Source organism: Portunus trituberculatus, chromosome 13, assembly GCF_017591435.1.
Source record: "Portunus trituberculatus isolate SZX2019 chromosome 13, ASM1759143v1, whole genome shotgun sequence".
Taxonomy (NCBI): domain Eukaryota; kingdom Metazoa; phylum Arthropoda; class Malacostraca; order Decapoda; family Portunidae; genus Portunus; species Portunus trituberculatus.
In genome coordinates, this window is record NC_059267.1 from 4,881,781 (window position 1) to 4,894,280 (window position 12,500).

The 12,500-nt window shown below is 39.7% G+C and overlaps 1 protein-coding gene across 1 annotated transcript in view; it reads right to left on the bottom strand.

Moving 5' to 3' along the window:
- Positions 1-3,059, bottom strand: part of LOC123502950 (glycoprotein gp100-like) — an 8,411-nt gene extending 5,352 nt beyond the window's left edge. Inside the window, exon 1 of the mRNA XM_045252244.1 lies at positions 3,033-3,059. Coding sequence (XP_045108179.1) covers positions 3,033-3,059 — 27 coding nt within the window. The remainder of the gene's footprint in view (positions 1-3,032) is intronic.
- Positions 3,060-12,500: the final 9,441 nt, after the last annotated feature.

Here is a 12,500-nt window from a genome sequence, read left to right on the forward strand (position 1 = left end):
ACAACTTACTTATTATTATTATTATGAAAGAAAACATAAAAAAAAAAACGAAACTAATCTGCGTCCCATTTTATCGTTTCATAAAGGCAAATACTGGCACTTTCTTCCACCACTTCTCTATGCCAACAAAAACGAAGGAAGAAGAAGAAAAAGAAAAATGATAACAACTTACTTATGAAAGAATATTAAAAAAAAAACATGAGAAAAAAATAATCTGCGTCCTATTTTATAATTCAAAATGATGAATAATGACTCTTTACTCACCACTTTTTCTCCCACCACAAAAAAGAAAAAAGAAAATCAACAACTTATTAACGAACCAAAATAAAAAAAACATAAGAAATAGAAAAATAAAGCAACTCTCCATATTGACACTTTTTATTTATACCATGTGGGCTTTTCACGGGAATTTCTGGGCTAAAGGGGATACATTTTAGGGTACCTCCTATCTCAAAGCCCACCCGCTAGGAAACCGTTGCCGTAAGTGAGAAAGCCCAACCTGCACTCAGACCGTGGACAGGATTCGAACTCGTGCGCTTGGAGACCACTCGGACCCCAAAGCACGCATGGTTCCACTGTACCACGGCGGTCTTGTTCACCACTTCCCTACCGTATACCATCACAAAGAGAAAAAGAAAAAAAATCACCAACTTATGAACGGATAAAAAGGAGCATAAAAAATACAAAAAATAAAACGTTTCCTCCCATTTCATCATTCATTTGAAAAAAAAAGGTAAATATTTGTCACTTTGAGCGATTCTTTTCCATCCATTTCACGTGTAATCTAGAGGCGCAGGTGGGACGCGTAACTGCCTCAGGTGAAGGTGGGTGGGTATGAAAAATAAATGAATGTACCTGTGAATAACAATAAATCACCATTATACCTGCACGACACACCTGGATGAATGTTTGGTTAACAGGCGCCTTTTACGACCATTGGAGCTGAAAATTGAATGATAGTTCTGTTTACTTACCTGTATTTCCTCATGTGTCTTTATTTTTTAGTGTTTTTTTTCTTCTTTTCCTTCTTTTTTTGTCGCATCTTGATTTTTTTTCTTTTCTCACTCGGTTTTCTTTCCTTTTTTCTTTTTTTTCATCTCTATTTTTCTCTTCTTTTTTATATTTTTTCGTCGTTTATATATTTTGACTTCTTCTTTATTTTTTTTTTGTTTTCCTTTATCAGTGTTTTTCTTTCCATCTCTTCCCACTTTCCTCCTATTTTTATCCTTGTTTTCTTAATTTCCTGCATTTATTCCTTTTTGTACAATCCTGTTCTCTCTCTCTCTCTCTCTCTCTCTCTCTCTCTCTCTCTCTCTCTCTCTCTCTCTCTCTCTCTCTCTCTCTCTCTCTCTCTCTCTCTCTCTCTCTCTCTCTCTCTCTCTCGTTCAGTGGAGTGAAAAACGACAAGCAATAAAAGCAGAATTGATAGGACATTTGAACCCTTGAAGGCTCATTACACTGAGAGAAATAGAGAGAGAGAGAGAGAGAGAGAGAGAGAGAGAGAGAGAGAGAGAGAGAGAGAGAGAGAGAGAGAGAGAGAGAGAGAGAGAGAGAGAGAGAGACTTCAATCTCTCTCTCTCTCTCTCTCTCTCTCTCTCTCTCTCTCTCTCTCTCTCTCTCTCTCTCTCTCTCTCTCTCTACTCACAAAGGAGGCAGGAAGGTTATAAAATTTCCTAGATCACAATCAGAGAGAGAGAGAGAGAGAGAGAGAGAGAGAAGTTCCACTTTTACTATTTTTACTACATCATAACAACTACCACTCCTCCTCCTCCTCCTCCTCCTCCTCCTCCTCCTCCTCCTCCTCCTCCTCCTCCTCCTCCTCCTCCTCCTCCTCCTCCTCCTCCTGTTCCATTCATACGTGCCTTCACATAATACAAACAAGGAAGGTAACACAAGGAGAAAGAGGAGAGGAAGAAGAGGAGGAGGAGGAGGAGGAGGATCCCATCACGCCCCAGACAATGGATGGGCCGAGCAGGTGTGGTGGAATTCTGGTCTTTAATTGCAGGTGTGTGAGAGAACACCTCCACTTTGAATAGTGTTTTGAATTATGGCTTTGTAATTAGCTCGTTAGGCCAGACAGAGAGAGAGAGAGAGAGAGAGAGAGAGAGAGAGAGAGAGAGAGAGGGTGGAGAGGGAAGGGAGAGGAAATTTGATTGTTTTTGTAAGCTACCACCTCCTCTCTCTCTCTCTCTCTCTCTCTCTCTCTCTCTCTCTCTCTCTCTCTCTCTCTCTCTCTCTCTCTCTCTCTTCTGTGTGTGTGTGTGAAGTGTGTGTGTGTGTGATCAGAATACATTTATCAGCATTTCTTGACACGTATCTTGTCATTTCGTCGTTTATCATATTTCTGGACACACACACACACACACACACACACACACACACACACACACACACACACACACACACACACACACTCGTAAACTCTCTAATCCCCTTGAGGTGAGTCCAACACTATTCTCGAGGCTTGGAAGGGATTCACGCCATTCCTCCGTGCATTCTGTGGGGTTCTGGTGGCCATAGATCCCGCTGGAGACCTCGGTATGCCACTGAGCTCTGGAAGGGAGGGTTGGTCTGTTGTTTGTGTGTGTGTGTGTGTGTGTGTGTGTGTGTGTGTGTGTGTGTGTGTGTGTGTGTGTGTGTGTGTGTGTGTGGCTGGGTGTTGGTGTTATTGGCATTGTTTTTGTAGTTGTAGTAGTAGTAGTAGTAGTAGTAGTAGTTGTTAAATTATCCATTTTAACCTTTTTTTTTGTAGCAGTAGTAACAATAGTAGTAGTAGTAGTAGTAGTAGTAAAGTTGTTAAATTATCCATTTTAACCTTTTTTTTTGTAGCAGTAGTAACAATAGTAGTAGTAGTAGTAGTAGTAGTAGTAGTAAAAATATTATTATTATTATTATTATTAGTAGTAGTAGTAGTAGTAGTAGTAGTAGTAATAGTAGTAGTAGTAACAGTAGTAGTAGTAGTAGTAGTAGTAGTAGTAGTAGTAGTAGTAGTAGTAGTAGTAGTAGCAAAGTTGTGTTAGTATCGTGTTTACCTGCTTCTCCTCGTAATTACGGGTCATGGCAGGTGTTTATAGAGTCATTCCATTTATTACTCCTTAGGTATTTTTACGTTCACTAATTTCATATACTTTTACATTCTTTTATCTCACATTTCACTTCAGTTTTCGTTTTTCCTAGATTCCCTTTGCGTATTTTTTTTTTTTTATTTAGCTAGAATTTCAACTATTTTTAATCATTCGAAGTCCTTAATATCCTCTTATGCTTTAAATATTATGAAGCAACTCTATTTTCCCCTTCTAGATTTACCTGCACACTAATTAAAGGTGAGAAGGTGTGCGTTACCTGCTGTCACTTATTTACACTTTATATATTGCTCTAACATCATCTTAGGTATTTTAACAAGTACCCAGGTGTTCACAGGTGGCTCAGATTTACCTGCCAGCTTATCACAGGTGTGGGAAGCGGCGCCAGGTGTTTTATATAAGGTTAGCTTCCGTTAGGTATCATAAAGTAACCACATATGTCATCAGGTGTGTAGTTGTGTGTGTGTGTGTGTGTGTGTGTGTGTGTGTGTGTGTGTGTGTGTGTGATGTTTTCTCGCTCTCTTGAAGTATGTTTTGTTTGTGTCTATTGATTTTGAACAAGACTAGATATTTTGTGTGTTTTTGTACATTTCATTTTTTAATTTCGTCAATAAACATTACTAATACAAGGACAACAACAACAGCAACACAAGAACAACAACAACAACAACAACAACAACAACAACAACAACAACAACAATAACATCTACAACTACTACAACTACTACTACTACTACTACTACTACTACTACTACTACTACTACTACTACTACTACTACTACTACTACTACTACTACTACAACTACTACCACCACCACCACCACCACCACCACCACCACCACAGTGTGTATTCGTGTACAGTACATGCGTGTATATACCTTTATCCTCACGTAACGCACCTCCCTAAGGTCATGCGAGGCAGTGTGAGGTCAGAGAATATTACAGGTCACGAGGGTCACGCTTTATTGACCTAACCTGACCTGGTGTGATGATCCGCGCCCATACAAAGGCAGGGAGGGCGAGGGGAGGAAATATGGGGGTGATGCGGATAAGATATGGAAAGAGTATAAACGGAGAATAAAAGGGGAGGGGAGAGGAAAGGAAAGGAATGAGTAGAAAGGGAGAATAAGTAATGGGAGAGTGAAGGAGAGTTGAATGAGAGGGCGAGGAAGGGGAGAGTAAAAAGGGATGGAAAAAATATGTATAGAAGTCAGTGCAGTAAAAATAACAAGAGAAAAGGAAGAAGAATGGATAAAAGTTTAATTAAAGTACAAATATAGCTCAGTAATTGGTAAAATAAGGAGGGAAAAATTGAAATAGGAAGCCAAATAAAAAATACGAGAAAAAATTGAATACAAATAAAGAGAAAAAGAAAACTCAGGGCAAAACAAAATTACTTGAGAAATGAAGTAATTAAATATGGTTCAAAATATAAATACTGAAGAAATCTTGTAAAATAAGTACTATTCGAAAAAAAATATAAAGAAAAGTGGACTGTAGAAAAAAAAGGAAATAAAGGAGAAAAAGTGGAATGAAAGCTTGATAAGTCAGAAATGTAGTGAAGGAATACTGAAGATTGAAAAAAATATATGAAGACCTTTGAAGATTGTAAACAAGATGATACAGTGAACAGGTCTGAATATGCTTGGAAGGGAAGGTAAATGAGGGAAAATGAGATACGTAAACAACAGTAAAGAAAAAAAGTAAACAAGATTAATAAAAAATATATTTGAAAGGGAAGCAAATTAAAAGGACGAAGAATTAGTTTTTGAAAAGATGAGTATTTTTTATTTCTAGGAAGTGTGCTTAATCTTCCATTCCCATTCACTCACCATTCCCCAGGTGTGTTCTGGAACTTTAATTAGTACACCTGCTGTTCAAAGTATTCCTCTCTATTTGAGTAACTCGTCCTGAAAAGAATATGGAAGTTTGCTATTGACAGTAGTAGGAGTAGTAGTAGTAGTAGTAGTAGTAGTAGTAGTAGTTGTTGTTGTTGTTGTTGTTGTTGTTGTTGTTGTTGTTGTTTCTGTTGCACAAAAGAATAACAATAGCAAGCATACAGGTACTTAAGCTTTCATTTATGGCTTATACACAATCCAGCACACGAAGAGAGAGAGAGAGAGAGAGAGAGAGAGAGAGAGAGAGAGAGAGAGAGAGAGAGAAACAGACAACATAAAAAAACAACAACTGAAGCTTCCTCCCCACCCACACCCGTACTCACTCACTTACCCACCCACTTACCACTCCCTCTAAGTACCCACCCACCCATCCACCCACCACTCCCTCCACTGACCCATCCACCCACCCACCTACCCACCTACCACTCCATCGAAGTACCGGAAAATATTGAGAAACCATGAAAATCTTATAGTAAAGACACACACACACACACACACACACACACACACACACACACACACACACACACACACACACACACACACACACACACACACACACACACACACACACACACACAGTTACCATCACCATTACCACTATTACTATTTCTCCTACTCCACCACAATTAACTCTTTAACAAACCAACATTATGTACCAAAGTGAAAGTGAACCTGGAAGTATTTTTAAACCACTATTTTCTCTGACAGCTAAGAATACCCGAGCTTCGTCCCCAAAAGTGTCCAGAGTGTGTTTTTTCCAATGGTGTTGACATAGGAAGGTAAAAAGGTCCAAATGTTGACAACGCGATTAAAGAAGTAATGTTTTAGCTTCGCCACACCTGCATCTCTTAACGACTCTCTTGTGACTTTGCTTTGTCTTGTTGTTATCTTTGAGTGGTGACCTGGAAAGTGCTCGGAAGAGGAAGAGGATCAGGAGGAGGAGAAGGAGGTAGAAAAGAAGGGAATGAGGAAGAAGAAGAAGAATAGAAAGATGAAAGAAGACAAGGAAGGGGCAAAATAAAAGGGTGATGAAGAACAAAGAAGAAGAAAAATAACATTGAAAGGATGAAGAACAAAAGAGAAGACGGAACAAAAACAAGAACAAAAGAAAATTAGAAAGAAGAAAGAACAATAACAAGAACAACAGAGGAAAAACAAAACAAAATGATAATAGAAAAGTAAGAAAAATAAGGAAGACAAGTAGAAATAGTAGTAGTAGTGGTGGTGGTGGTGGTGGTGGTGGTGGTGGTGGTGGTTTTTCTAGTTAAGATAAGACTCTCGACTCCCACAATCCTCAGTTCGATTCCCGTCTAGGCGGAAAACACACAACTGCTAACACACCTGTGCCTTACCTCCTGTGTGAAGCTCAGTAAGTGGCCTCGTGGGGACACCTGAACACACACACACACACACACACACACACACACACACACACACACACACACACACACACACACACACACACAGACGGTAGATGGAGGAGGAAATGTTACAAGTTTGTGTGCGTAAAGATCCCAAAGAGATTACGTGTGTGTGTGTGTGTGTGTGTGTGTGTGTGTGTGTGTGTGTGTGTGTGTGTGTGTGTGTGTGTGTGTGTGTGTGTGTGTGTGTGTACATAAGGGGAGTTCCGAAGAAAGAGAATTAAGGAAATGCTTTGATGTGGTTAGCTCAAAGTAGTTCTCTCTCTCTCTCTCTCTCTCTCTCTCTCTCTCTCTCTCTCTCTCTCTCTCTCTCTCTCTCTCTCTCTCTCTCTCTCTCTCTCTCTCTCTCTCTCTCTCTTTCTTCTCATCTCCATCCTTCATTGCACACTTCTTCTTTTTTTTATTCTATCTGATTACCACATTTATCCCTTCCTCCTCCTCCTCCTCCTCCTCCTCCTCCTCCTCCTCCTCCTCCTCCTCCTCTTTGTCGTCCTCGTCCTTTCTATATATCTTCAGTAGTGTCTTTTGTTCCTCGTCGTGGGCATTGACTCTCTCTCTCTCTCTCTCTCTCTCTCTCTCTCTCTCTCTCTCTCTCTCTCTCTGAATCTTTTGTAGTCTCCCCTTAAAAGAGACAAAAAACGGGACGGGTGAAGCCATTTCTCTGCCCGACGGAGGAGGTTACGTCTAGTGTGCTGTTGTTGTTGTTGTTGTTGTTGTTGTTGTTGTTGTTGTTATTGTTTCGTTAACTTTGTACTTCTATGTTAATTTCAGGTTAATTTTTGGCATTTTCTCCTTATTTTCCGCTCTTTCCTTTTTCTTTTCATTTTTCCTTGTGTTTTTTTTAGTTATCCATCATCATCAATTAATAACAACAATATTCTCTTAAGATATAACACTATTTTCATCTTATTTATTCTTATCATGCATTTCTTTCCTCTTTCTCTATTCCTTCTTCTTTCTCCTCTTCTCTCCTTGCTTTCCCTCTCCCGTTTTTCTTCTCTTCTCTGTTCTTTCTCCCTTTTTCCATTTCTGTTTTGCTCTCTTTTCTCTTACCCATTCTGTCTTTCCTCACTTCCAATCTTTTTTCCTGTATGCCTGTTATTACTCTCTCTCTCTCTCTCTCTCTCTCTCTCTCTCTCTCTCTCTCTCTCTCTCTCTCTCTCGTCTCTTTTTTTTTCGTATCCGTGGAAAAAAATGTTCGTATGATTGTTTTTCTTTCAGTTGTTGTTTGCACGGAGAGATTGTGATAGGAAAGGGTCCCAGTGACGCTGTTAGTGTGTGTGTGTGTGTGTGTGTGTGTGTGTGACGTGACTTTTCTAATATACAGTAATCTCTCTCTCTCTCTCTCTCTCTCTCTCTCTCTCTCTCTCTCTCTCTCTCTCTCTCTGTCATCTCGTTTTCCTCTATTGCTTATTCTTTTTCTTTCTTTCCCTTTATTTTTGCTGAATTTATATTGATGTGTATCTATTATTGTCTTATTTTTCTTTGTTTTCCTTGTGTGTTATTGTTTATTGTTAGATTCTTTATTTTTGTCATTCTTTTTCTTTTTTTCTCTCTTTTCTTTCTTTTCCATTTTCTTTGTTGAGAAAAATGGATCTGAAGTGTTATATGTTTGTCTGTCTATCTGTAAATGTGTGTCCGTATCTCTCTCTCTCTCTCTCTCTCTCTCTCTCTCTCTCTCTCTCTCTCTCTCTCTCTCTCTCTCTCTCTCTCAAATGTTACGATGAAAAGAAAAATATAGGACAGACTCTGAATGGTTGTTGTTGTTGTTGTTGTTGTTGTTGTTGTTGTTGTTGTGCTAGTGGTGGTGGTGGTGGTGGTGGTGGTGTATGGTTCCTTTGTTATTTAAATGGCCTTCATAAAATAGGTAAGTAAATTTTATGGAGAAATATCTATCTTCTTTTTTTTTATATATATTTTTATGAGGGGATCTTTTGTTTCCCTCTCGTCATCACCTCCTCCCTCATTCTTTATACTTTATCACTCTCCTCCTCCTCCTTCTCCTCCTCCTCCTCCTCCTCCTTGTCTTCCTCCTCCACCTCCTCCTCCTCCTCCACAATATATTAAAAAAAATTTCCATATACTTAGAATAATTTAATGTTGAGAGGGACAAGAGAGAAGTGAGAGAGAGAGAGAGAGAGAGAGAGAGAGAGAGAGAGAGAGAGAGAGAGAGAGGGATGGCGAGAGGAAAGGAGGGTGAGTGACGTAAGGAAGAAAGATGGTGGCGGTAATAGTATTTGCTGTGATGGAGCAGGTGAGTGTATGGAAAGTTTTTGATCGTGACTTAATCTTTATGGTGACTTTCAAACGCCTTCCCTTCACTTCTGGACAGTGTGAGACTCAAACTCGTATTTTCAAACACTTCTCTTCACATCCACTATTTCAAGAGGGTTTATTGAAATGTACACTAGTTTTAAGTTGTTTTTTTTTATGGTTCTAGAGGCAGAGTGATAAAATTTCTATATTATTAACTTGATAAGCACTCTTGAAAACCCTGCTAATAATCTCAGTGGCCTTGGAAAATAGACATGGTGAAAGATCAAAGCGTTTCTAAGTGTGGTTTTATGGTTCTAGAGGCAGTAACAAGATTTCTACAGTATTAATTGGAGAAAATACTCTTGAAAATTTCTTTGATCATCTCTGTGGCCTTGGAGAACAAACGTGGTGAAAGAGCAAAGCATTTCTGAATACGGACCTCAAACACACACAGACACAGACAGACAAACATATCCACACATACACACACAGCTATACTCATCCACACCACACACACAGACACACACATCCACATATAGACAGCCACACTCTACACACACTCAGACACTCTTCACCACACTCCACCACACATCACCACGCACCACCACGCATCACCACGCATCACCACGCCCCTCAATGAAACTGCATCGCTACAAGAGTTTCAGGAGGTTTGGAACTAATTAATTGGCCTTCAGTTTGGATCCAATTCTCTGCTTTACTTTTCTTTCTTTTATCTTTCTTCTATTTATCTTTTTATTTCATGTTCTTTCTCTTTCTCGTCTTTCTTTTTTCTCTTCTCTTTTTTTCAGACTAACAAAATCTTTTATTATTTTTGCTACAGGAGAAAGAAGAGAGAGAGAAAAAAGAGACTGATTTATTTGTCACGTAGTCTACCAAACCACCACTTCAGCAGTATTCGGCTTCCATAGTCACATTTATACTGCCTTTTTGTTTGGGACTTCACCAAAAATTCAAACTCTCTTTGCCCTGCTGCCCTGATTTCACACACCACCACCACCACAGCAGGAATAGGGGCTGGATGTTTGTTGTTAGGTGTGTGTGTGTGTGTGTGTGTGTGTGTGTGTGGACAACACACACACACACACACACACACACACACACACACACACACACACACACACACGTCTCTGCCACACTTGTTACGCTTCACATCGCCAGTTTTACTCGCGCCACAGTATAATTCGCCACAGTCAGCCACACTTTGCTACCCTTAGCCACACAATACCACACTCCATTGTAAGGCACCACGCAAGGCAGTAATAAACACACACACACACACACACACACACACACACACACACACACACACACACACACACAGAGAGAGAGAGAGAGAGAGAGAGAGAGAGAGAGAGAGAGAGAGAGAGAGAGAGAGAGAGAGAGAGAGAGAGAGAGAGAGAGAGAGAGAGAGAGAGCAGGAAAAGTTAAAGCGAAGGAAGGAAAGAGGAAAAAAAATGAAAAAAAGGTATTACGTGTAAATGCTTTTGCAGGAAATGAGAGAGAGAGAGAGAGAGAGAGAGAGAGAGAGAGAGAGAGAGAGAGAGAGAGAGAGAGGGTAATGAAGGCTAATGGTCCCCCACAGAAGGCACACAAGATAAGGAGTAATGAAAGGAGAGATTAATGTAAAGATGGGACGCTAATTTGATATAAAAACGCGCGAGACAAAATTAGTAAATGGTGCAGAGAAAATGTTTGTGATGATGATGATGATGATGATGATGATGATGATAATGATGATAATAAGGAGAAGGAAAAGAAAAAAAATGACGAAGAAAAACATTTATAAACAAGAAATAAATAAAGAAGATAAGAAAGGACGTGCAACAACAACAACAACAACATGAATTAAAAACGAAAAAAAAATGCAAATAAAACACACGATAATAAAAACAAAAAAAAGGAAACAGCGAAGAATAAAATAGAATCAAATAAAAATCTTCCCAAGTAAATAAAAATCAGAGATAAGAGAAAACGGAACACCCCAATAACCATGAAAGAAAACGGGATGTTGTACCCAAGCTGCGTCCAGTCATCAGTGAGAAAGAAAATGGAAACTCAACTTGCTTCTACGTTCCGGCAAACATTTAATGAAAAAGGAGGTAAAAAGACAAGAGGAGGAGGAGGAGGAGGAGGATAGAAGAGCAAGAAAGAAAGAAAGAAAGAAAGAGAAAAGAAAGAAAAATACATGTCCTTAGGGAGATTAAAACCTGAACCTTCATTCCTCCTCCTCCTCCTCCTCCTCCTCCTCCTCCTCCTCCTCCTCCTCCTCCTCCTCCTCCTCCTCCTCCTCCAGTTAAGATTTAAATGATTTTCTTAAGTCTCCCATCTTCTCTCGTGCTAATAGGCAATAGAAAATGGGAGTCGGTGAATGTGCCTGGAGGTGTTTGACTTTCATCACCACAGAAAATGTATCATGAACGAACGAGGAGTCTTTATGAGAGAGAGAGAGAGAGAGAGAGAGAGAGAGAGAGAGAAAGTTTTAAGAGGATAAGAGAAGGGAAAGAGAAAAAAGGAGAAAATTGAGGAGAGGTTATAGAGAGGAGAGAAGGAAAAAGAGGAAAGTAAGAGACAGAAAAGGTGAATGGAAAGAGGGAAAGAGGATAAGGAAAAGGAGGAAAGAAAGACGAAGAAAGAAGGAATAAATGAAGGAGGGAAAAGGAAAAGGTGAAAAGAAAGACAAATAAAGAAGAATAAATGAGGGATAAGGAAAAGGAGGGAGAGAGAGAGAGAGAGAGAGAGAGAGAGAGAGAGAGAGAGAGAGATAAACAAATGAAGGAAAATTAAGATGGAGGACAAGGAAACTTTTTTACCTCTCAATTATTTCCTTCTTTCTTTTCACCGAAGGAGGAAAAGAAGAGCAATTTTTTTTATACATATTTTTATTGAATTTACATATTTTTTTCTTTTTCTTTTTTCTTTCCTCTCGATTCGATGAAAAAGAAAAAGAAAATAGAAAAATAAGCAAAAAAATATATTGATCTAATTTACTCCTGCTGTGTGTGTGTGTGTGTGTGTGTGTGTGTGTGTGTGTGTGTGTGTGTGTGTGTGTGTGTGTGTGCGTGTGTGAAGCAACTAAACTACTTTGTATAATTGTTCTGTGCCTGAGAAAGTTATTCCTCCAAAGCTTGTTATGATTACTGTGAGAGAGAGAGAGAGAGAGAGAGAGAGATAGTGGCTTTGCAGATTTTTGAAGGATTTATGACTTGACTGGGCAAAGTCGGACAGAGAGAGAGAGAGAGAGAGAGAGAGAGAGAGAGAGAGAGAGAGAGAGAGAGAGAGCGGGCATATCAGTGTTTGTTTGTCTCTCTCAAATTCAATCAATTCCGTGGCCTCGATACATCTCTCTCTCTCTCTCTCTCTCTCTCTCTCTCTCTCTCTCTCTCTCTCTCTCTCTCTCTCTCTCTCTCTCTCTCTCTCTCTCTCTCTCTCTCTCTCTCTCTCTCTCTCTCTCTCTCTCTCTCTCTCTCTCTCTCTCTCTCTCTCTCTGGATTACCTTACTTAGAGGTGAAAATTGCTTCCGATCCTGACTCATCCTAAAGCCACTACTGAGAGAGAGAGAGAGAGAGAGAGAGAGAGAGAGAGAGAGAGAGAGAGAGAGGTGTCACATGCTCTCCTTTGAACATCTGTCTGATTGCTAATTAACCTGCGCTCTCAGATACCACTCCAAGTTACACACACACACACACACACACACACACACACACACACACACACACACACACACACACACACACACACACACACAGAGTAGTTGTTTGTCATTCTCTCTCTCTCTCTCTCTCTCTCTCTCTCTCTCTCTCTCTCTCTCTCTCTCTCTC